Source organism: Schistocerca serialis, chromosome 5, assembly GCF_023864345.2.
Source record: "Schistocerca serialis cubense isolate TAMUIC-IGC-003099 chromosome 5, iqSchSeri2.2, whole genome shotgun sequence".
Lineage (NCBI taxonomy): Eukaryota > Metazoa > Arthropoda > Insecta > Orthoptera > Acrididae > Schistocerca > Schistocerca serialis.
In genome coordinates this window covers 539,909,516-539,935,379 of record NC_064642.1, presented here as the reverse complement: position 1 = coordinate 539,935,379, position 25,864 = coordinate 539,909,516, and the positions used below count along the sequence as shown (strand labels likewise).

The following is a 25,864-nucleotide window of genomic DNA, read 5'->3' as shown; positions in this document are numbered from 1 at the left end:
GCTTGAACACCTCTGATCTCTGGCACACATTACTAAGAAATGTACCCACCTGCCATGACCCCAGCGTCAACTAATTCCTTTCTCCTTTACAATCAGACGTGCTTGGCAAGAACTCTAAAGGAAGAAAAATCAGGGTTTAAAGTACCACCGACGGTGGAGTCATAGGCCACAAGCTCCGTGCACTGAAGGATGGATGAGGACATCGGTCACGTGCTTCTAAAAGAAAACAATTCAATATTCGCCTGAATCGAGCCACAAAAAAACTCAAATCTGTGCAGTCGGAGGTCTGAACCACCGTTTTTCGGATTTGCGTCCAGCAACATCGCCAGTCCCATTAATATGGCCACCACGAAACTCAGGACTTACTACGAGAGACAACTCATTCTGGGAATAAGTAAGTCTTAACACTCATACAACTCTAATGAATAGCGCGAGAATGTTGAGGAAGCCTTTCGAAACATAACTCCTGAGATGTTAGACAAGACGTAAAGGAGCACATAGAGACATTTACATCTTTCTGTAAAGCACGACTACTCACGTACAGATTCACTGTATACACACTGAGGTGACTAAAGCCACGGTATGCCTGCTCAGACATCCTTTCTCCCGGGGTGGTGCAGCAGCTCGACATGTCATGGCCTCAACAAGTCGTTGGAAGTCCCCCGCAGAAATACTCAGTCATGCTGCCTCTGTAGCCGTCCATAATTGCTGAAGTATTATCGGTACAGGATTTTATGCACGAAATGGACCTCTCGATTATGTCCCATAAGTATTCTACGGGATTCAAGTCTGGCGATATAGGTGACCAAACCATTCACTCGAATTGTCAACAATATTCTTCAAACCAATCGACAACCATCGCGGTCCGTTGACATGATGCATTGTCATCCACAAAAATTCCAATGTTGTTTGCTGCAAATGATCTCTTAGTAGACGAACATGACAACTTGTAGTCAATGACTGGTTCAGTTGGACCAGAGGACTCAGCACATTTGGTATAAACACAGCCGACACCATTATGGAGCCACCTACAGCTTTGACAGTGCCTTGTTGACAACTTGGGTCCATGCTTTCATGGGGTCTGCACCGTCAGTTCTTACCAGTTGAAATCGGGACTCATCTCACCAGGCCATGGCTTTCCAGTCGTCTATTGTCCAACCGACATGGTCACGCGCCCATGAGATGTCGTACTGTTAGCAAAGGCATTCGTGTCGATCGCCTGCTGCCATAGTCCATTAACAACGCCACAGTGTCGTAACGGATACGTTCGTCGTAATCCCCCTTTTTTGCTGTTATTACAAACACTACGGGTTGTCTTTTAGCAGTAACAACTCTACGCAAATTCCGCTACTCTCAATCGTTTAGCGAAGGCCGTCGACCACTGCCATGCCCGTGGCGAGAGATAATGCCTGCAATTTGCTGATCTCGGCACTTTCTTGACACTGTGGATATCGGAGTATTGAACTCCCTGACGATCTCCGAAAAGGGATGTTCTATGCGTCTGGCTCCAACTACTATTCCGCGTTCAGAGTCTGTTAATTACCGCAGTGCGGCCATAACCTTTTCACATCAATCACTTGAGTACAAATGACACCTCCGCCAATACACTGCTCTTTTATACTTCTTGTACGCGATATTGCAGCCATATGTCTTGACTTTTGTCACCTCGGTGTATAATTTTTACATGTAAGAACTCCAACGTACAGTACACTTTTTTCACCCAGAGTTACGGAGAGTTCTCGGTCATACTGTAGTTGTTGTATACCATGGAAAGTAACAACTGCAAAAAATCGTTTCTGAAAAGTAGTAATTTGTTAACACTCAATAAGGAATGGGTCTGGAGTGTAACGTTGTACGGAAGTATAAATGGACGATAAGCAATCCAGACAAGAGAAGAAGAGCAGCCTTTGAAGATGTAAGGCTACAGAAGAATGCCTGCTACATCGAACAACTGAAAAGGAGGTACTGAATCTAAATGAGGAGATAAGAAATATTTTACATAACTGGTCTAAAATAATGGATCAATCAGCAGAACATATCTTAAGACTTCAAAGTATCGCCAAATTGGCAATGGACAGAAATTTGGGGGTAAAATTTTTGGAGGAAGACGAAGGCTCAATAGATTCAAATGAATGTGGTTTGCAGTAGCTTTGCAGACACGAATAGGCTTGTAGACATTAAACCAGCATGGAGAGTTGCATCAAAGCAGGCCACCAAAAGCCTTCGTAATCACGAAATGAGTGCTGGAACCCAATGTGAAAAGACGTCGTATTCTTGGAGCTAAACGTAAATGCTGTGGCTCACCTGCAGTCTGCTCTCAGAGGGTTGTACGCCGTAGTGCCGCTACATGTAGCACTTTGAGAAACTCCGCCGGCCGCAGTGCAGATGTGGTACGTCTGGCAGTCGTACGGGTCCGGGAACGATCCGACGCTGTTGCACGGAAACCTACTTGCGGCGACTGGAGGGTGGCACTCGGAGTCCTCTTCTGCAACGCAGGCGGCCTGCTCTGCGCTGCACCTCGTAGTGCCGGTGGTGGGGCACGTTGCCACCACCGTAGGAGTGTACCCACCAGTAGTATTGCCTAAACACACCATCACCTGCGCGAATAGAGCAACAAACATTCAGGAAGTGTAACAAATTGAGAAAGTGGCAGCAGTTATTGCTTAGTTTTGCCCATCTACATCTACATGATTACTCTGCAATTCACATTTAAGTGTTTGGCAGAGGGTTCATCGAACACAATCATACTATCTCTCTACCATTCCACTGCCGAACAGCGCGCGGGAAAAACGAACACCTAAACCTTTCTGTTCGAGCTCTGATTTCTCTTATTTTATTTTGATGATCATTCCTACCTATGCAGGTTGGGCTCAACAAAATATTTTCGCATTCGGAAGAGAAAGTTGGTGACTGAAATTTCGTAAATAGATCTCGCCGCGACGAAAAACGTTTTTGCTTTAATGACTTCCATCCCAACTCGCGTATCATATCTGCCACACTCTCTCCCCTATTACGTGATAATACAAAACGAGCTGCCCTTTTTTGCACCCTTTCGATGTCCTCCGTCAATCCCACCTGGTAAGGATCCCACACCGCGCAGCAATATTCTAACAGAGGACGAACGAGTGTAGTGTAAGCTGTCTCTTTAGTGGACTTGTTGCATCTTCTAAGTGTCCTGCCAATGAAACGCAACCTTTGGCTCGCCTTCCCCACAATATTATCTATGTGGTCTTTCCAATTGAAGTTGTTCGTAATTTTTACACCCAGGTACTTAGTTGAATTGACAGCCTTGAGAATTATACTATTTATCGAGTAATCGAATTCCAACGGATTTATTTTGGAACTCATGTGGATCACCTCACACTTTTCGTTACTTAGCGTCAACTGCCACCTTCCACACCATGCAGCAATCTTTTCTAAATCGCTTTGCAACTGATACTGGTCTTCAGATGACCTTACTAGACGGTAAATTACAGCATCATATGCGAACAACCTAAGAGAACTGCTCAGAATGTCACCCAGGTCATTTATATAGATCAGGAACAGCAGAGGTCCCAGGACGCATCCCTGGGGAACACCTGATATCACTTCAGTTTTACTCGATGATTTGCCCTCTATTACTACGAACTGCGACCTTCGTGACAGGAAATCACGAATCCAGTCGCACAACTGAGACGATACCCCATAGGCCCACAGCTTGAGTAGAAGTCGCTTGTGAGGAACAGTGTCAAAAGCTTTCCGGAAATCTAGAAATACGGAATCAACTTGAGATCCCCTGTCGATAGCGGCCATTACTTCGTGCGAATAAAGAGCTAGCTGCGTTGCACAAGAACGATGTTTTCTGAAACCATGCTGATAACGTATCAATAGATCGTTCCCTTCGAGGTGATTCATAATGTTTGAATACAGTGTATGCTCCAAAACCCTACTGCAGACCGACGTCAATGATACAGGTCTGTAGTTCGATGGATTACTCCTACTACACTTCTTAAACATTGGCGCGACCTGCACAGTTTTCCAATCTGTAGGTAGAGATCTATTGGTGAGCGAGCGGTTGTATATGATTGCTAAGTAGGGAGCTATTGTATCAGCGTAATCTGAAAGGAACCTAATCGGTATACAATCTGGACCTGAAGACTTGCCCGTATCAAGTGATTTGAGATGCTTCGCAACGCCTAAGGTATCTACTTCTAAGTAACTCATGCTAGCAGCTGTTCGTGTTTCAAAGTCTTGAATATTCCATTCGTCTTCCCTGGTGAAGGAATTTCGGAAAACTGCGTTCAATAACTCCGCTTTAGCGGCACAGTCGTCGGTAACAGCACCATCGGCACTGCCCAGCGAAGGTATTGACTGCGTCTTGCCGCTTTTGTACTTTACATACGACCAGAATTTGTTTGGATTTTCTACCAAATTTCGAGACAATGTTTCGTTGTGGAACCTGTTAAAGGCATCTCGCACTGAAGTCAGTGCCAAATTTCGCGCATCTGTAAATTTTAGCCAATCTTCGGGATTTTGCGTTCTTCTGAACTTCGCATTCTTTTTCCGTTGCCTCTGCAACAGCCTTCGGACCTGTTTTGCCTACCATGGGGGATCAGTTCCATCTCTTACCAATTTATGAGGTATGAATCTCTCAATTGCACAAGCACAAGCACATATTCCAACACACGAGCACAACAAAACTGATTTTCTCCTTAAAAATAAAAAAAAAAGGGAAGAAGAAAAGAGTGGGAGATTGTAATCTGGGAATGACGTATTTCAAACCTGCGTTCGGTTACCCATACGAGATATACACAGATACCGTAATGCACTTCACGTGATTTTTCGGTTGTTAATTTCAAGTAAATCGCGGCCGATTGTCACTCCTGTTCTTGTTCAGCTGATTAGGAAGCAGTCCTAGATCAAACTGTTTGGGTGATCGACGTAACAGGTGACTGGGAAGTAAGGGCTTATTTGAATTTTGCCTCATTTTGTCATATGACGGCTGGTAGCCGTGGTTTTTTCATGTTTGTTATCTGCGATCCTTCCCTCTAGTAGCCTGATAGCTTTTGTGTGGTGAGTATCGTTGTTTGATGTTTATTTTCGTCATGGAGCAGATGACAACTGAACACCTAACCAAGTGATAAAAAGCTATTACAAAAACAGTGAAATTGCGTGTGACACTGGGACGTACTGCTGCTCCAGCCGAATCATCAGATTTGCTCTAAGGTTTGTGGGTCGACAATCGGAGAACGAGAATTCCACAGAAAGAATAATTTCCTCAGATGAGGCGCACTTCCACCTCAGTTAATAAGCAGAACGGCAGGATTTTGCGTAATAAAAATCCTTGAGTGACTGTGAAAGATGAGATATATCCACAGCTGTGTGGTGTGAGTTCTGAGGAAGGAGGAGTAATCGACCTGTACTTTTTTAAAAATGAAGAGGAGCTGCCGTCTCAGTGAACGGCGAACTGCCAAGAAGGGGACTTCGGTCCAATAGTGCCATACACACATGAATAAGCTATGGATACTGCCCCCTCCAGTACGACAACGTACGTGTTCACTGGAATGCACAATTTGGTTCCTCGACTGACGAACATCCAGGCTCCACCGCGGACACTCAATCATACAGATATATCTGAGACTGTACGGTAAAATGGATTAGTGCAGGAATCAACGTCCGCGTAATTTGGTAGCTCTATGGCATCCATTCATCGATGAGTGTCTTCAGCTGAATATGGCATAACTGAAGGAACTTATGGACTTTCTTCCTAGCCCAGCTGAAGCCATTATCAAAGTTAGAGTCGGTGTTACAAGCTGTTAGCGGTGTGATGTCTCCTGGAACTGATTAATTGTTAGTCCTGTATTTTTATTTCGTGTATATGCACCAATGGAACTTGAGTTAGAACTTGATTTTGTTGCAACTTTCATATAAAGGATGAACAGCAGAAAATAGAATATTAACAAAGGCAAATGAAGGATATAAACAGTTAGATCAAGGGGGGGGGGGGGGTTTCCATTAGTTTTATTTTTTCGATTACACTGGTACTTACAACGTGAAAGTAAAATCAGAGAATTAGTGAAGGTGCACCTAGGTGATTTTTTGGAAGCTCTATCTTTATCTGATTTGCTGTCCTACTGATTTTTCGAGCTAAGAAGAAAGCTGAGAAATGTTCAATTTTCTCAAGGACTCCATCCGATCCCATTGTCGATGATGGCAATGTAACTCAGGTTCCCGATGCGGCTGACAGCACTAATCTCCCCTCAATTTACATATAATCTTTCACAGCTGCGGATTCTACGTGGTGTCTGTTCTTACGGAGAGACACCGCACATTCATATAACTGATAAGCCTAGCTGAGAAATGGATCCCCTCTACACAAATACATCCGACCTCCTGCCGGAAACTCTGAGTAGCGAACGGGGGTATAATGGACAGCGACTGAAATTACTTCATTACGAAAGTATTTTCAAAACTAAATATTGAAAATTTATATTTGCCTTCTCTGTCAGAAATTTTACAAAATGCGTGTTTCACTGTTTTTGGAAAATCAGCCCCTAAGCGGGTGAAATAGAGGATTAAAAATGTTGAGAAAATATTTCGTTACATTAAAAAATATTTGAAGCTAAATCTATGAAAACTCGTATTTCACTTCTGTGTTAGATATAAAAGAATATGTATTAGAGGATGAAAGTTTCTATGTAAATATCAGCATAAGAATCTAAAAGGCATGATTAACAAAACCCTTGGTCTCCAGTTACCACAGTCGCTTTTTGGTTGGAAAAGACCATGCTTCAACCGAGCGAGGTGGCGCAGTGGTTAGACACTGGACTCGCATTCGGGAGGACGACGGTTCAATCCCGCGTCCGGCCATCCTGATTTAGGTTTTCCGTGATTTCCCTAAATCGCTCCAGGCAAATGCCGGGATGGTTCCTTTGAAAGGGCACGGCCGACTTCCTTCCCTAATCCGATGAGACCGATGACCTCGCTGTCTGGTCTCCTTCCCCAAAACCAACCAACCAACCAACCATGCTTCAAGACCTTAATCAGCGTGAAAAGCTTAGAAGGTGTTGCAATTTCTGAACAACATAAAAACTCACGAATCCGATTAAAGAAGAAATCTGTGCAGATCACACAGTCTACGTGCATGAAGCAGAGGGTGCTAAGCTAGGTTCGAATCCTGCCTTGGGCATGGATGTTTGTGATGTCCTTAGGTTAGTTAGGTTTAAGTAGTTCTAGGTTCTAGGGGACTGATGACCTCAGCAGTTAAGTCCCATAGTGCTCAGAGCCATTTGAACCATTTTTTTAGCTAACCTAGTCTTCCCTAGTTATATGGGATTGTGGGTTTATTAAGAACACAAAAGTTAAAATGTATTGCGTTATTTTCAAATGAGGCTACTCTTATGTTTTTAGAAGCCCGTTGACCGTGATATAAAAAGAATCTGAGGAATTTGCAATCATGGTCACAGTTCATTTGAATATAGCCGGTTTCTGCTTTACCGCCATCATAAGGTCGTAAAGAAGCGGTGCTGTAAATTGGAAACTGGTCTGAACACAAAAATTCAACTGAAACATGAAGTTCACGACTATGGGTAATGCTAATGGTTCCCAGATATTTTTTGGTCTATGTAATCTTTTTTGTTTTCTCGGCGATATTGGTTCTTCGTGTGCTTTCGGATGTTCAACCGAATTGTTGATTTTACTTCAAGCACTATATTTCGACGACCGACCTAGCCGCCTTCCCCAGCTTCTCCGAGCTGCGTCGCTGTGCTCACTCGCTGCCTGGGGTCCAACCACACTGTAATGTATTGCTAGTATCGCGCCGCTAGTACGACACCTGGTTCCCGCTACGCCGTTTGGTGCTCATTTGTCTTTCAGAGTTCCCAGCGTTTTCCAATTCCAGTAGATGACATGATCGATGGAACCTTGTAAAGGGAGCGCTGGACCCAAAGCCTTGCTTAACTGGAAATCTCCCTCTCGGCATATCAGGTTTCTGATATTTGCATTTCGATACACTCCTCACTTACGCTGTCCCAGAACCATGGCTTCTGCATCCCGATACTCGTCTCCTTGTATTTCGTTTCATGAATATATCCAGATAGTGGCCGGTGATCACTGATTTCTTTGGTTCTTTTATTTGGGCGTATCGCTGATGTTCGTTGCACCACTGTTCTTTTGTTCTAGTAGTGTGGGTCACGTAATACATGGTGCGTCACATATCATAGTGTACACACCCGGCTTTCGGAGATCTAGACCGTCTTTAACATTACAGAGAAGACATTTTGTTTTTGTTTTTTTCCTTTTGACAAGATTGAAGTAAATTGTGAGTCATGTTTACATAGGAGTCTAGCGATCTTTCAGAGATCTGGCCGGCATAAAACAGATAAGCGATTCTTAGTTTCTCCTTGTTTAGTAATTTCTTTCACAGACGTTGTTAATTTTCGCTATAATGCCCACTCAGTTCGTCGCTATGGGTACCCATTGCTCCAGAATACTATTCGTTGGTACTGTAACACTTGACGAGATTCCTTAGAGTATACACAGATTGTGCCCGCGCGAAAACGTGGAGACATAGGACAGCGTCTGTGATTTTTCTGTATAAGTTATGACACAGGGATCAAAGTGTTCTTCTGTTAATTAACATGCTGAGGAAATGTGGCTGGCAGTCTGTTCAAGTCACCTCGTAAATTTTATATTAGAACGGGTAAAGTTTTTTCGTTGCATGTGGCCACACCACAAATGCGTCGTCCATGCATCGGTACAAAATCTTTGGTCCAAATTGGCGGATTCTATGGCGTTTGCTCCATATTGTTCCATGTGGTATTGCTAATGGCCTTCGCGCAGCAAGATAGATGCAATTCGAAAGTTAAAACCATCGCAGAGATGCTTATCTCGCGGAACTGAGCTACTGAGCTACAGCAGGTAAGAATTACACCCCAGTTTATGTCAGTATGACTAATAATGTGAAAAATACAGATTTCGCAAATTAGTAGTGTCATCGCAAAAAGAACTGACGCGTGAGGCCCATAGCGCAGAAGACTACAAGTGACGCGGCCGCCCCTTTCACACAGCGGAATAGACTCGCCCAGCGCTCAGGACGAGAATCTCTCCCTTCACATGGGCCAAGTTATTTTATGCGGACTTTACCCCTTGCGACACCGTCAGAAAAATCAAACTCACCTGCTTACAGTCGGTGCTGCAGATAACCTTACCAGGCGCTGTGCAGACTACATGTGGATTGAATATGTACGACGTCGGCACGTCGGTGACGTCCGGGCTGGCATAGGCGGCACTCAGTAGCTGCAACAAAGAATGGTAGGAGGTCTACATTGTGTATCATAACAACCCACAACAATTGCAGTATCGTTGACAGGTCGGTCACTGAAATGATATTCAATGTATGGTTCCGATACCTTTTGTTACTGTCAACTGGGAAAAAAATTCATAGCTTTTATAGACCTATGAACTATGCATCATGCAATATTTAACATGCTTTGTACACAGACTAATTACATTTTCATTTTTAACAGCCTCAAATTTCTTTGTTATACAAACACAAAATGTTGAAGTTATTAAAAACAAGTAGCAGTTAGATTTAATTAACTCTCCTATTCTTAAGGCTGCATGTTACTTCGGACATCGTGAAATGCATGACTGTTGTGGATATAGTCACGCTGAAACAATAATCAAGCCCAAATACGAAGCTAGTTTGTCAGTAACTTAGAACTGAAAGCAAGCTTATCACTGACACAAATGTCTGGCTGAAAAAAGTTGAAAACATTCAACAGCCTAGATCGAATAAATACTTCTTTATTTAAGACAGATGGTTTCGACAGACTTTGTTGTCATCTTCAGGTCATAAAAACCTTTTTGTTGTGAAACGTGTTCATTTTACGTTGGACCATACGCCAACATGACAACTTGGCATGAGGTCCAACGTAAAATGAACACGTTTCACAACAAAAAGATTTTTAATACCTGAAGAAAACAGCAAAGTCTGTCGCAACCGGATGTCTTAAATAAATATTGATGCAATCTGAGCTGTTGATTGTTTTCAGCAAGTAAAACACATCTCTCCTTCGGTATTCTCAAGATGAGAAAATTCAAGCCAGAACAGAAGCGCACCCGTTGATAGAGTGTGCAGCTTATACCCAAGGAATATTCCATGATGCTAGTATTTATACAAGTATCGAATATTCCAGAATATACAAACATTACAGACATATATTGTTCAAATGGTTCAAATGGGTCTGAGCACTATGGGACTTAACTTCTGAGGTTATCAGTCCCCTAGAACTTAGAACTACTTAATTTGAAGTTAATTCCAGAAATGATAAATACTAAATAACAAATCATTGTTGGACGTCTGGTTTGAAGTGGCGACTCGCAATATAATAACCAGCAATGCTAACCACTATGCCACCTTGTGTGCGCCAAAGCTTGTGGCATTGTTCCCTCTTCAGCAGAAACAGCAACTTGCTGATTCAAAAATTGTCCTTGGTGGAACTTAATATTGTTAGTAGTCCTTCTTCCAGCAGCGATGACTTATCCTGCGTTTTGGTTATGTTGTTAGTATGATGAGCATCGAAGGTAGCCCCTCCCGTCAAAGATTTGCAGTTGTAGAATAGGTCTTCAGTTTCCTTGAACCTCCAACCGTCGATCTGCATCTCTGGACTGTAGTACGGCTTCATACAGAGGACATGGACGACGTCTTTAGTCTTATTGATTATCATAATCCTCGACTTCATTTCTGATTTCTGACAAGAGAAAATGATGCGATACGTCATGTTAGTAACTTTTCCGATTATGCGAATTTCCATACAAGCGTAAAAATTCAAACCAAGTCGCCTGAGCTGTGTCTCACTGTTCGGTGCTAGGCTCTGGCTGCTACGTCCTTTGCGTCCAGGGTCTGTACGCAAACCAGCTGTTTGCTTCTTCGGTGCTGGCGATGGAATGTTTCACGTAGCCATACTATCATCCGATTGAAATGGAAACAGTGCATCCTCTGTCGTTTTGGCCTTATGGCCTTGGTGCAGAAAGAACGGTGTGATGCTGTAGTGTCTTGCTTCACGGTGTTTTGTGAGAATCTCATAACGGGCAGTGTTGTGTCCCTATGTCTTTGCTCCACATCAGCATACATCAAGACCATGTCTACCAGTATTTTATTAAAGAATTCTGTGAGGCCATTCGTCTGTGGATGGTGGGCAGTTATCGTCGAGTGTCGATGTCACAAGCCGAAATTACCTCTGGTACTAGTCTCGACAGGAAAACTTTCCCGCGAGCAGAGATCATCACACAGCATGGTCCATGATTCAAAATAATGACTTCTACAGGAAACTATCCAATTTACAGAGCTTTCGCACTCAGCTCAGCTTTAGTGATAGCATACCTGGTGAGGTAGTCATTGCAGAACACTACCCATCGATTCACGTTTGTCGACTTTGGCAACTTGGCCAAGAGAAGGAAGGGCACTGCTGCATGGGGATTTGTAAGCGATATTGCAGAGGTAATTTCAGCGTATGCTTCCATCTTTGACATTCCTTATAGTGGCTTACATAATGTCTAACGGTTTCGTAGCGACCTCGCCTTTGATAACCTGCATCTGATTCGTCTAGAGTCTTCACGAATCCCTAGTGACCATATCTTGGAATGTTATAGAGAAACTTCACGGTAGCTAGCCAAAGATGAGCTTGGATGATGAGCAACTGTTTACGCCCCATTGGATCATAGTTTCTCTTATACAATGCTCCATTAAGTAATAGGCATTCTCCTTTGGTCAGTTCTTTCTGCAGTGTTTTCGACAGTGCTGGATCTTTGTTCAATGGCCATATAATGGAGCAATGACTGAGATTTCATCCGTGCTGTTGTATTCTGCTAAATGATTCCTTAAAAATCAGTAAGCTTCCTTGTGTTTGCGTCCACTTTCGTATCCCACTGTGACGAAGTATTCCCAGACTCAAAGTGCCCATTTTGCCAGTCGACCTGATGGACGCTTTAGGCTAGTCACTCAGCAGAGAGAATGGTGGTCCGTCACAGCAGAGAATGGTTTGCCAAGAAAATACATCCATCTCTTGTTAATGGTCCAGACAATTGCAAGAAACTCTATCTTGCTTACACAGTAGTTCATCTCCGACTTAAGAGATTAATTTGGCAACATAAGCTACCGTCTATGCAGCACCTTTCTGCATTTGTACTAGAATTGCCTCTTTTCCAAAACCACTAGCATCGGTGAGAATTTCCGTCTTGCCATTCTCGTCACATAATGCTAGAACAGCAGCAAATTTTAGCCCCTCCTTAATATGAATCGTAGGTAGTACAAGATAATCCTAGAAAACTTTCTGCATTACATATGTGCTGCGGAGTCGTAAAATCTGTGACTGCTGTTATTTCCTGCGGACTGGAACAGACTTCATCATATATGAAGATAGTAATTGTTCTCGAAAGAACAGATACCACTGATGACCGTGCAGCTTCTCTAGAATAAATGATAATTCATTGAAAGCCGCAGCTGCCGACAGGTGTTGTTGATATACCTCGATGGGGACAGCTGAACATGTGTGCCTCGACCGGGGCACACATTTTCAGCTGTCCCCATCATCTGAGGGTTTCAGTTAATTATCATTCACTAGGTACCCCAAGAATTTTCTTTCTTGGGAGACGAAGAGGTATTATTCGAGTTCAGACCTGCAGTCAAAAAACGGATGGCAAAAGGCTTTGATGTTCTCCAGATTTCTTCAAAATAACAATAAGTCTTCCAAGTAATAAAGACGCCAAGTTCACTTCAGGTGGTGAAGCAGGTCGTCCATCATATGTTTGAAGGTGGCCAAAGCATTACACTGTCCACATGGCCTAACCTTAAGTCAGGAATTATGAAGGCAGCCTTCTCCCGACCAGCCTCATCATCCTCAACAGCCAGTGGCTTGTGCGCATGTACATAAGCGAGAAATAATTCTCTCCCTTCAGGCAGTCTAGAATGTCACCAAGGAATGTCAATGGTCAGATGTCTTCCTTCGTGATTTCGTTCAGTCATTGGTATTTGATGCAGAAATGCCTTTTGCCGTCCTTCTTCTTCACAAGAACCAAAGGAGAGGACCAACGGCTATCTGAAGGTTCAGTGATGGCAACATCTTTTCCACTTCCTCCCAGATGATACATCATTCACCCAACGACATCCTGTATAAACACTGGCTAGTTGATGGATGATCCCCAGTGTTGATACATTGTTTTACCATGGGCTACTTACTCAGTCTTTTGTCCACTTCTGATTTGTTTCTCAATCAGGCTAGATTCTATTGGTAGTTCGACAGTAGATTCCTTACCCGTGTAGCCTGTTCTTATAGTGGAACGCAATTCTTCATCAATTACAATAAGCTGCCATTTCTGGTCTTGTTTGCACGTGCCTTTAGGGATCAGTTGTCGTTGCTTGTGACATTTATTGATTTTGAGCTCTCCTGATCACATCATAGCTACATCTGCCCACTCGGCAGATGGTATTTCAAGGGATCGCTGTATCTAGCAAATATCTACAGAGACCAGTATTCGAATGCTGGCACATATTTTGACCGGAACCGAGGTTGAGATCTTCGTACACGTCGGTCAGGGGGCTGTAGATGGCATAATATATCGCCAAAACTAGTAGCACAGTAAAATAACAGTTTGGAAGTTAGATGGCTGAAAGTTGTTTGATATGGCCGAATAGTCGAGTCCCGCAACCATCTCAGATAAGACGGACGTACAGAGGCTGTCGCTTTCAAGATCACCTTCTTCCCCATCCTCCTCCCCTTTAGTCCAACTGAGTGCCTTACAAATTTTAGGCTGATCTGTTACTGGCTGGGGCATACTGGTGCAATAATGCATGTCCTGTCACTTTCAGCCATATTCCTTGTAGACAAGTTGGACTATTAACACTATAATTTATTACCCAATTTACCAGTGTAAATTCTGACTCAAGTCAGGATGTCAAAACATCGGATACGAAATGTGTTGTATGAGTCCGCCCAAGTACATCCTTACAATGTTACATTGTAAAAATAGTGTTTTGCTTTAAAAAATCAGAATTTTTAGGAATGTTTCCGACATACGTATACCAGTACCACAATCAAAACCACACTTCAAGGCACCCCTGTTACTGTGTTAAGTACAATGGCTGGAAATTCAAAATATCATGGTGTATGTAATAATCTAACAGCCCAAGATAGTTTGCTTGTTAAAACTATTATTGATGTGTTATATTGTATTGTTAAACATGAAGCAGGAACGTTCTGATGCCTTAATGTCACACATCGCACCTTTTAAGGGCCCCCATACTTGTTCGAAACACTTATATATATATATATATATATATATATATATATATATATATATATATATATATATATATATATATATATTGTGTGTGGTGCATTTATTTAAGCTTCAGTGTCGTTAAAAATTTGACGTTTTCATGCATTAATTCTCACCTGCAGGTCTTCTGTGGAAGACAGCTGCTGGTCAAATGTGCCCTGACACATGGCAGCAAAGGATGCTGTATCTACGTCTCAGCCTGACCCCCTCACACTACACCCCTCGCAGCTGGACTATTTCACAGCAACCGACCGTGCCTCCCTTCGACTTCCCCACCCACAACGCTATTAATGCAGCCCCCCTCGAACACTGCAGCCAGTTCCACACACCTAAATCTCAATAATTTACAAAAATGATTCAAATGGCTCTGAGCACTATGGGACTTAACTTCTGAGGTCATCAGTCCCCTAGAACTTAGAACTACTTAAACCTAACCAACCTAAGGACATCACAACATCCATGCCCGAGGCAGGATTCAAACCTGAGACCGTAGCAGTCGCGCGGTTCCAGACTGTAGCGCCTAGAACCGCTCGGCCACAATAATTAACACTCAACCTTCTTCTGGTTATGTCACACTAACAGTGATTTTAGTGTGGGACCAGGACCACTGCATGTTAGTTAGTCACTCAGGACGCGGGTTGATATGCAACAGCAGTTGACACATAACATATGTGAGCGGCCTGCAACTGGAAATGTTAGGTCTTCCACAACTTGCTCCTCTCTTCCAAGGTCAATATGGCTATCTGTATGATGTCATACTCAAACATGGAGATCCAAGATGACGTCAGTGCCACCACCCCTGTAATTGATCCCCTAAATCCTGATATGCAGGTATGTGCTAGCCCTTTCTTTTACGCACCACCTGCTCCCTCCACCCCACCCTCGAGGGCAATATGAGACTTCTCATAGCATAAAATAACGTATTTCGTACAAAGTGTAATGTGTTTATACATATTATTAACAGTGGACGCTTTGTACACTCTCATAGTAAATTAGTTTTGTTTCGCATTTTTCTCTTGAAAAAATATAAAAGTATCGATGTACTGAGGGTGATTTATAGATGACGTAAGGTGACGTCAGCTACATAATTCAGATATTTGCTTCATCTTTCCTGCAGTGAAATATTGTCCATTACTGCTGTGAATCCTTATTTATACTGTGCTACCCAGGTCATGTGGCGCTGCAGGCCAGCGAAGACACGATGGAGTGGGATTGCTGGCAGCTAGGCCATCAGTAACCTATAGCCATGCTCCCTGTTCGTACTGTTGTGGCATTCAATTATTTCGATAAATTCTCTTATTTTCTGTTGCTACATCTACAGCTGCTGAGGAAGCACGCAGGGTTCTTGGAAATTAATGTATCAGCCACATTGCTGGTGGTATTCCTCTACAGCTTTTGCTGTATTGTGTTCATACTCCATTCGAAGTCTAATCGCTCTATTTGTTTCGTCTGTGTGGACTTTGTCACATGCACATCAAATCTCATAGATGTCTACCGTGTGGAGATCATCTACAGAATCTTTTATGGCGTTAATATGTCCCTGATCTTGCAACCACTCTTGAATATCGGTCTATTTCCTCCATGTTCACTGACGCTTCTCACACAAGGAAGCAATCAAAAGGAAGCGCCTTTATCGGCCTCATGTTTATGGAAGACCATTCACGTCATGCTGAACGTTGTCAGCATCGTTAAAACCGGTGCAAGATAACGAAACGAGGTTTTCCGCAAATGTCTTATCGCACAAATAATAATCTAAACATTTTTATCTACCGAGATGTGAACTACAGCCTTTATTGATGGATCGATGTACTTTCTAACAACTTTTAATGTGTCATAAAAGACTGAGATAAGGAGGTACCTATACCTTTTATAGACAGATCGGTGTACTTTATAACAACATGTAATACCTCTGCCAGGAATAATATTTTATAACATCATCTTACTTCAAACATTGTAAGTCTTTGGCAAGGAATACTTAAGTGACGGAACACAGTGCATTATACTGCAAGATCGCTCTCCCACATCTCAACACAAACGATTTAGCAGACTGGATCAGCAGTATTATATGATTGCCAACTAATGTTGTTGCTATGTAGAGGAAAGTATCATCACTGGACAATCACAAGGAATTGCATAAAACCGAGAACAAAATTTCCTCTATGTGTAATGGCATATGCTACCACAAATACGTGATAACAGATGTAACAAATAGGAAGGACTTGATAGTATCTGAAGAATAATCATGTGATTATGTTATATGTATGAGATAGATAAAATTAACATTGTCTTTAAGTAATTACATGTGTTTAATTTACAATCAAGCAGAGTACTACATTTCCCTGTAATATTTTTATAGATGAGACACATTTTCATGTTATTATTACAACCTGAGAGAGTCATAAAAGCATTCTTACTTCAAATCAAATAATAATGTTGGGCGAACATCCGCAACTGAGAATTATACTAGAGGATGAAAATACCGCTTCAGTTATAAATTTCTTTTATCACAACCGGTTTCGGGCTCTCATAAGCCCATCCTCAGGTATTGTAACTTAGCTGTGGCTCCCGAGAGCCGCGATGGACGTGTACCAGGCGCGGTTTGCTAACTCTGCGTAGTACACGTCCACTGCGGCGCTCGGGGACCACAGTACAGTTGCGACACCTGAGGATGGGCTAATGAGAGCCCGAAACCGGTCGCGATAATAAAAGAAATTTAAAACTGAAGCGGTATTTTCAATCTCCAGGTTACATCAAATATCAGAACAGCTGTAGTCACAATTATCAGTGATGCGTGGCACAAAGATCAAGCTTAAGCTTGTCAACAAGTCATGGCCAACCTGTACACTGAGGTGACAAAAATCATGGGATATATCCTAATATCACGTCGGACTTCCTTCTGCTAGTTAGTGCAGAAAGTCTATGTAGCATGGACTCAACAAGCCCTTGGAAGTGCTCTCCAGAAACACTGAGCTAAATTGACTCTACAGCCTTCCATAATTGCGAAAGTGTTGTCAGTACAACGTTTTGTGCACTGACTTCTCCATTATGTCCCATAAATGTTCGATGGGATTGATGTTGGGTTACCTCGTGCCCAAAACATTCGCTCGAACTGCCCAGAATGTTCTTCAAACCAACTGCAAACAACTGTAGCTCAGTGGGATGACGCATTGTCATCCATAAACATTCCATCTTTGATTGTTAACATGTAGTCTACGTGTGGCTGTAGATGGTCTCAAGTAGCCAAAAATACTCACGTCAGTCAATGGTCGGTTCAGTTGGACCACAGGACCCAGTCCATTTCATGTAAACACATCCGACACTACTGTGAGGCACCACCAACTTACAGAGTGCCTTGTTGACAACACAAGGTCTGTGCCACGCCCTAACTCTACCTTCAGCTCACACCAACTGAAATTGCAGCTCATCTGACCAGGCCACGATTTTCCAGTCGTCTAAAGTAACCGATATGGTCACGAGTCCAGGAAAGGCGCTAAAGCCATTTTCAAGCTGTCAGCAAAGGCACTCGCGTCGGTCATCTGCTGCCATGGCCCATAAAGCCAAATTGCCCATCACTGTCCTAGTGGATACGCGTTCATCATGTCCTACATTGATTTCTGTGGTTGTTTCACACAGTGTTTCTCGTCTGTTGGCACTGATAACTCTTGCGAAAATGCTGCTGCTCTCGGTTGTTAAGTGAAGACCGTCGGCCACTGCGTTGTCTGTGATGAGAGGTAGTCCCTGAAATTTGGTATTCTCGGCACGTTCTTGACATTTTGGAGCTTGGAATATTGAATACCCCGACGATTTACGAAATGGAATGCTCCCTGCATCTATCTCCAACTACTATTCCATGTTCAAAATCGTGTGGCTATAATGAAGTTAGACGCCTTTTCACATGGATCGTCTGAACATAAATAACAGATACATCAATGAACTGCTCTTTTATGCCTTGTGTAAGGGATACTATCACCATCTGCATGTATGCATATTCCTATACCATGATTTTTGTCACCTGCATGTACTTGTAAGTTATACTAATAGTGGCAAAATGTGGGTCATGGGTATTTTTTCATTGCTGTAGAACAATAAAGGTACAAGAGTCTTCATACACGTGATTAGCGCATTTTGATAGATAATGCAGACAATGTTTATTTTTGGATGGGTGACTGAATTTTTTCATTCAGTATCACAGATCTATAATCATACTTGCGTATTACGATACGGAACAAGCCTGTGCTTTTAGCTTACACAGTGTTATTCACATTCGGAAGCTCCTAGTTAGGGATGAAACTGTAAGGTATGGTGACTTTCCACAGCTATTTATGATACCTGCAGATATATTCTACATCTAGATTTACGTGACTACCATTCAGTTCACGACTGAGTGGCTGGCAGAGGATACCCTGTACGATATTCAAGCTATTTCTCTAGCATTCCACTCTCGAACAGTGCACCTTTCCTAGTTTCATAACGATGATCATTTCTCCCTTCGTCAGTGGGTGCGAGCAAATGTTTTTTCGCATTTGAGGGAGAAGGTTGGTGACTGTAATTTCACGGAAAAGATTCCGCCGCAGCGGAAAGCGCCTTTGTTATAATGATTGCCACCCCAGCTTGCATATCATATCTATGACACTCTCTTGCCTACTTCTCGATAATAAAAAGTGAGCTGCCCTTATTTAAACTTTTTCGATGTCCTCCATCAAACCTATCTGATGCCAGTCTCATCTGAAGCCAATCTCATACCGTGCAGCAATACTCCAGAAGAGGACACACTAGCATAGTCTAGGCAGTCTCTTTAGTAGACGTGTTGCATCATCTAAGTGTTCTGCCAATAAAACGCAGTCTTTGTTTAGCTTTCTCCATCAGGTTATCTATGTAATTGTTGCAGTTTAAGATACTTGGAATTGTAAACCTTAACCATGTAGTTGAACCGACAGTCTTTAGGTTTGTGCAATTTGTCATTTTGATCTGACGACGGCACATGCCACCGTGGGGATACTACATGTACTGATAATGCTTTCGTTGTCGTCCGCCAAAGTATAGCGTAGTGGTATAGCTTCCAGAAAGCCATCTGTGTCTGTCCTTTAATACGGAACTTTGACAGCCAGAAGGCTCAGTAGAGTGCAAACGTGTGAAGCAAACAGGTAACCATGCAACGCAGACCCACTCGTCGTTCCTACAGACAACTTGAGTTTGCATGGTGTCAAATTGTGGCGTTCCGAGTGGTGGGATGGTCCTTTTGTAGAATTGCCACCCAAGTTGGATTTGCTGGTAACAGTGATCACGTTAAGATTCTCACACGTGAGCAACACAGCATCCATGTGCACTGCTCGACTGGTGCCGTTAGAGCATCTCTTGGAAGATGGCGTGGCGGGCCGTGGTCTTCAGCGAGCGACGTACCTGGTGAGTTCTGTCTCCTAGAGTGCATTCGTCCAAGACACACTGGCCCCAGCCCAGGCATTACGGTCTGGGGTGCGAAAAGCTACAACTCTCGCTCACCTTCGGTGTTTCTGGAGGGGATGCTAACCAGCGCTCGGTACGTGCAAAATATTGTCACAAACGTTCTTTTGCCGTTCTTTCAACGGGTTCCAACAGAACAGTTTGCTGTTAGCAAAGCACTCGGGTCCGTCGTCTGCTGACATAGACCATTAACGCCAGATTTCACCACATTGCCCTAAGGGATACGTTTGTCGTACGTCCCACATTGTTTCCTGCGGTTATTTCACGCAGTGTTATTTGTCTGTTAGCACTGACAACTCCACGCAACCCCCGCTGCTCTCGGTCGTTAAGTGAAGACCGTCGGTCACACCTCGTCCATAGCGAGAGGTAATGCCTGGCATTTGACATTCTCGAAACACTCTTGACACTGTGGATCTCGGAATATTGGATTTTCTAACGATTTCCGAAGTGTAGTGTCCCATGCGTCTTCCTCCAACTACCATTCTGCGTTCAGAGTCAGTTAATTCCCGTTGTGTGACCTTAATCCCGTTGGAAATATTTTCACATGAATCACCTGAGTTCAACCCGCAGCTTCGCCAACGCACTCTCCTTTTATACCTTGTGTACGCGATACCGCCGCCATCTCTATACATGTGTATCGCTATCTCTTCACTAGTCACCTGAATGTAGCTGTTCTCATGCTTAAGTAAGAATATTTTCATGCTGTTCTCAGGGGGGAATAATGATGTGGAATTATCTCTTATCTTTAAAAGTAATACAGGGAAATATAGTATCATGCTTAGTTAGAAATTAAACGCATGCTTTAACTTATTAAAAATAACATAAATTTTATTATTCTCATATTTAAAAGCCTATCAATACATGGTTATTGTTCTTCCTTGTTCGTCACTAATCTGCTAATTAGATTCCGCTTTGTTATAGCTTTCCTCTTTGTTATAACCATTATCATATATTCAAATTTAGCATCTTTCATTATACATAGTGGAAATTTTTCCTCGGTTTTATGCAGTTCCTAACGACTGTAAAATTGTGATTCTTTCTCACAACAGAAGCATTGTCAGCGAGCAATCGTAGAGAACTGCTGGTCCAATCTCCTAAATCATTTATCTGTACTGAGATGTGAGAAAGCCATCGTCCAGTATAACGCACTGTGTTCTATTACTTGAATATTCCTTGACTAAGGCTTAAAATGTTTCAAATAGGATTGTTTTAGAGTGACTCATACTCACTGCACGTGTGTCACATAAAAGGACAATAGTAACCGCCTATTTACTAACACACCGTAGGAGTTCTTTCACCCTTATGTAATATGTATGCATTCCAGATCCTATTGTGCTGACAACCGCTCGAACATCTGTACAAAAGAACACACAGATACACTGCGACATTTATAGCTTTCGAGCTATAAGATATCACACCAAGAACCAGCCCATAATTTAGTTGAGATTGCAGTATCTGAGCACGATGAAAGAAGTGGCGTTAGAGGCAGGCAACTGACGATTAAGTGAGTATCAATTTCGTGAGAAATTGCTCCACTTTAGTGGAAGGATAATCTGACTTTGCAGCAGCAGGAGCTCGTGTGCCAAATTTCTAAGGTTCATTTACTAATATTTGATAAAGTAAAATTCTGATTTAGTTTTACATCATGCTGAATACACTCTCAATAGTACGCTATCATACACTTAAGTCGGAACTCATTTTTGTAACAGATCTTGTTAACATTTGCATAACGATATTAAGATTAAGCACTTTGTGAGTCTATTGCTCCCACCAAAAGCCGGATACCACACGAAGTTATTCAGGTTGCCTTGTCAGCCAGACACAAGGGGTGCACAGTATGGTTTGTGTTGAAGGCCTGATAATCAAGATTTCGGTTGCATGCCTTATTAAGTCGTATTCAGTAACCGAGACTCTGCATGCAAACGGAGAAGTATAGATTAGAAGTGTTTATTTTTGTGAACTTCATTTTTCTAAGATTTTTAATGTAATAGACTTGTGATTGTTTCTAACATGATCTGTGAATCATGTGCCTTACAGGCATGATAGTAAGAGCATATGGACTATCAGACCAATTGTGTGATTGGATTGAATAGTTCGTAGATAACAGAACGCAGCATGTCATTTTCAATGGAGAGAAGTCTTCCGAAGTAAGAGTGATTTCAGGTGTGCCGCAGGGGAGTGTCATAGGACCGTTTCTATTCACAATATACTTAAATGACCTTGTGGATGACATCGGAAGTTCACTGCGGCTTTTTGCAGATGATGCTGTGGTGTGTCAAGAGGTCGTAACAATGGAAAATTGTACTGAAATGCAGGAGGATCTGCAGCGAATTGACGCATGGTGCAGGGAATGGCAATTGAATCTCAATGTAGACAAGTGTAATGTGCTGCGAATACATAGAAAGACAGATCCCTTATCATTTAGCTACAAAATAGCAGGTTAGCAACTGGAAGCAGTTAATTCCATAAATTATCTGGGAGTACGCATTAGGAGTGATTTAAAATGGAATGATCATATAAAGTTGATCGTCGGTAAAGCAGACGCCAGACTGAGATTCATTGGAAGAATCCTAAGGAAATGCAATCCGAAAAAAAAGGAAGTAGTTTACAGTACGCTTGTTCGCCCACTGCCTGAATACTGCTCAGCAGTGTGGGATCCGTACCAGATAGGGTTGATAGAAGAGATAGAGAAGATCCAACGGAGAGCAGCGCGCTTCGTTACAGGATCATTTAGAAATCGCGAAAGCGTTACGGAGATGATAGACAAACTCCAGTGGAAGACACTGCAGGAGAGACGCTCAGTAGCTCGGAACAGGCTTTTGTTAAAGTTTCGAGAACATACCTTCACCGAAGAGTCAAGCAATATATTGCTCCCTCCTACGTATATCTCGCGAAGAGACCATGAGGATAAAATCAGAGAGATTAGAGCCCCCACAGAAGCATACCGACAATCCTTCTTTCCACGAACAATACGAGACTGGAATAGAAGGGAGAACCGATAGAGGTACTCAGGGTACCCTCCGCCACACACCGTCAGGTGGCTTGCGGAGTATGGATGTAGATGTAGATGTAGATATTTACAACGTATATTATGTGCAGTTTGATGCTTCAAAACAAAGTGTTCTGTGTTGTGAGTGAATAAATGAAGCATCTGGCATAACAAATCTGGAACTTCACAGATCACTGCGTAGATCTGATAACCTTAGCCATCTCAGCAGTTATTTTACAGCCGTACCCCTACAACAACGAACGTGTGACATCAGAATTAGATTTGCACTGGAACAAAGACTTCTATAGATGACCTCAGGTTAGTGGAGTATAACAGAATCTGTAATTTGATGTGGTACAATACGCCCAGGTCCCTCGCATGCCCGCATTTCCAGTCGAATGAAAATAGTTATATGTTATTCGTGGTAACACGGAATAGGGAAAGGAAGAATAAATTATTAAAATTAATACTGTAAATTCGTATTGCATTGGACAGTAATTAAACATGCAACATTCGATGTTTAGCTCTGACCTAATGGGAATTCCACAACCTCCTTCTCAATCGTTCTTCATCTTCTTCCTTTGTACCTCTGTGCAGACACACACACACATACAGGAGACGTGGGTGCAGCGTCTTGCACTCCCCTGTGTCTGTGGCATATCTGGCAGTGGCTGATCTCGTGGAAGATGCACACAAAGGAATTCTCTAGGCAACCTGTATGAGTTGATGGACATAGCTATCCAGTCACATCTGCAAAGCCGCCAGAAATACGCAATGTATTGTGTGCTCTTGACGAACTTGTTTGTGGAAATAGACACGTGAAAACATTCATTTCCCGATGGTTAAGAAAACCGAACTTCCCTTCTTCAGTGTTATAATCCTCGAATAGATATATCATGCAATAAATATTTACTAATGAGTGTTAAAAACACGATTTATGGTCCTTAAAAGGTACGATATGTGACATCGACACATTAAGACGTTCCTGCTCCAAGTATAATAGCTGCAGTGCATTAAAACATGTTTTCAATAGTTTTAACAAGCTAGTTATCTTAGCCTAACAGACTTTTACTTGATGCAGTTCTGATATTTTAAATCTCTAAACATTTTTAATTACCACCGCGCCTGAGGCGCTCTTTAGCATAGTTTTTAAAGTGAAACTGGCATGCACATTATTTTAATTGCCTGCCCTGTAACATCATAGGCATGACCTTATGAGGACTTACGCAACACTTATCGCATCCGAAGTTTTGATAGCGACTTTGGGTCATAATTTATACTAATTGGGTAATAAATTACAGCAATAACAGCACAAGTGGTTCTGAGAGAATGTGGCTGAAAGTGATGAGTCATTCATCACTGCACCAACTAACAGCAGAACAGCCAGCTAATTATACAATAACTAATTGGCCTAGAAGATAGGTGGACGGGGAAGTGGATGACATTAAGAATGGTACGTGAGGGAGTGGATCATAAACGATTCCACGAGTATATCCCAGGCAATAGGAGAATAGCAATAGAGGAATATCGCATGGTTGTCATCAAAATGGCGTAGAAAAGAAGGGGGAAGAGGTCGGAGGGTGGAGGGGGTGACCTTAAAAGTTAAAAGTGCGGGAGTGAATGATTAAACACCTGTACCCTCATAAGGCATGGATATACGGATTGAAATTAGCACAAGTACTCTCTTTGTTCCAATACGGTTTTAGCTGTTATCAGAAACAAGTACTGGACTTCTATACTCTGTGTGTGTGTTCCTTGCACCGATATTCTATTACAGTTTCAAAGGATCAAATATATGTTGTCAAAGTATAATCTCTGTCACACAGAATGTGTAGCATGCATTGTCATCTATATGTCACAGTTCTGCCTTGACATGTATCTCTATTATTAGTTAATGTAGTCTTAATTTACAGCGATTACCAACTTATATTAGAGTTCACTGATTCGTAATGTAAAAGGCAGGCCTTCATATTGTGCTGGTTGGATATACATGTGGACCACGTTTTTAACATAACGACTGAATCGGGTTGAGATGAGAAGTATACAAAAGTTACTAGGATATTATCAAAATAAAATTCACTGTTATTTCATTTTCATGTATATCAAACGATACCATCTGCTCTGCAGAATATGACTCTAGAATAAAATTTTGTGTAGACAGTGTATTGGAAGGAAATAAATTGTTTCATATTGTGTTTTCATTAATTTGTATTAATTAAAATAATTCTATGTAAGGTATTCCGAACTCCTTCCCCAATTCAGTTACTACAATTGTATATATATATATATATATATATATATATATATATATATATATATATATATGACAAAAGTAATCGATTTGATGATTTGTGTAGTAACATACACAGTAAGTGGATTATTATTTTAGACAAATATGACGTTAACAGACACATGACCACTCTGTCATCTGAGCATAGATTCCCAAACATCATTTTAAGTAATTATTATGACATTTGTTTTAAAAACTTTTGGAACTATTCTTCCTCTCATGTTAGAATAATTGTACAATTTTTCCGCCTCTAACGGTGTAGATGAGAACGTGCAACTTAACTAGAAACATATAAGCTCACTTACCAAAAACGCTATCTTTACACCTGTCAGCAGCTCCATGTTGACCTGAATGATTTCGGATGTACTGGACTAGCTATTTAAATACTTATGACTAATCTTGAGTTTATCAAGGGATGTACGAGATAGTGTTGGTATCAGAAAAAAACTTGCTGACACTTTTGAAGATCTGATAACTGTTATCGAATCACTTGATGCCGTATAAGTTGGAGGGGTTTACGAATTTTCATAGATTCGTAAGTGGGATTTGATTATATGGAGTAGATGAGTCTAGAGTAGTGATGTATACCGTCAGGTATATCACACTCTGTAGTGATATGTAATGTTTTATGCATCTCTAGTAGGCCTTTTGCGCAACAGCAGAGTCGAAGACTTCATAAAAGTTGGTTCGTTTAACGTATAAAGAGACTAAACGAAGGGGTCATCAGTCCCTACTTCATAACAGAAGTCATCTTCACGACAATATCTGTGGGAGAAGTATTATTAATACTACTCCAGTAGTTCATT

General features: G+C 42.0%; 1 protein-coding gene across 1 annotated transcript in view; it reads right to left on the bottom strand.

Moving 5' to 3' along the window:
• LOC126482065 (uncharacterized) overlaps window positions 1-25,399 on the bottom strand; it is a 50,092-nt gene extending 24,693 nt beyond the window's left edge. Inside the window, exons 1-3 of the mRNA XM_050106040.1 lie at window positions 25,364-25,399; window positions 9,157-9,276; window positions 2,305-2,597 (exon numbers count right to left, since the gene is read on the bottom strand). Of these exons, the coding sequence (XP_049961997.1) occupies window positions 2,305-2,597; window positions 9,157-9,276; window positions 25,364-25,399 (449 nt within the window). The remainder of the gene's footprint in view (window positions 1-2,304; window positions 2,598-9,156; window positions 9,277-25,363) is intronic.
• Between the last annotated feature and the right edge of the window lie 465 nt (window positions 25,400-25,864).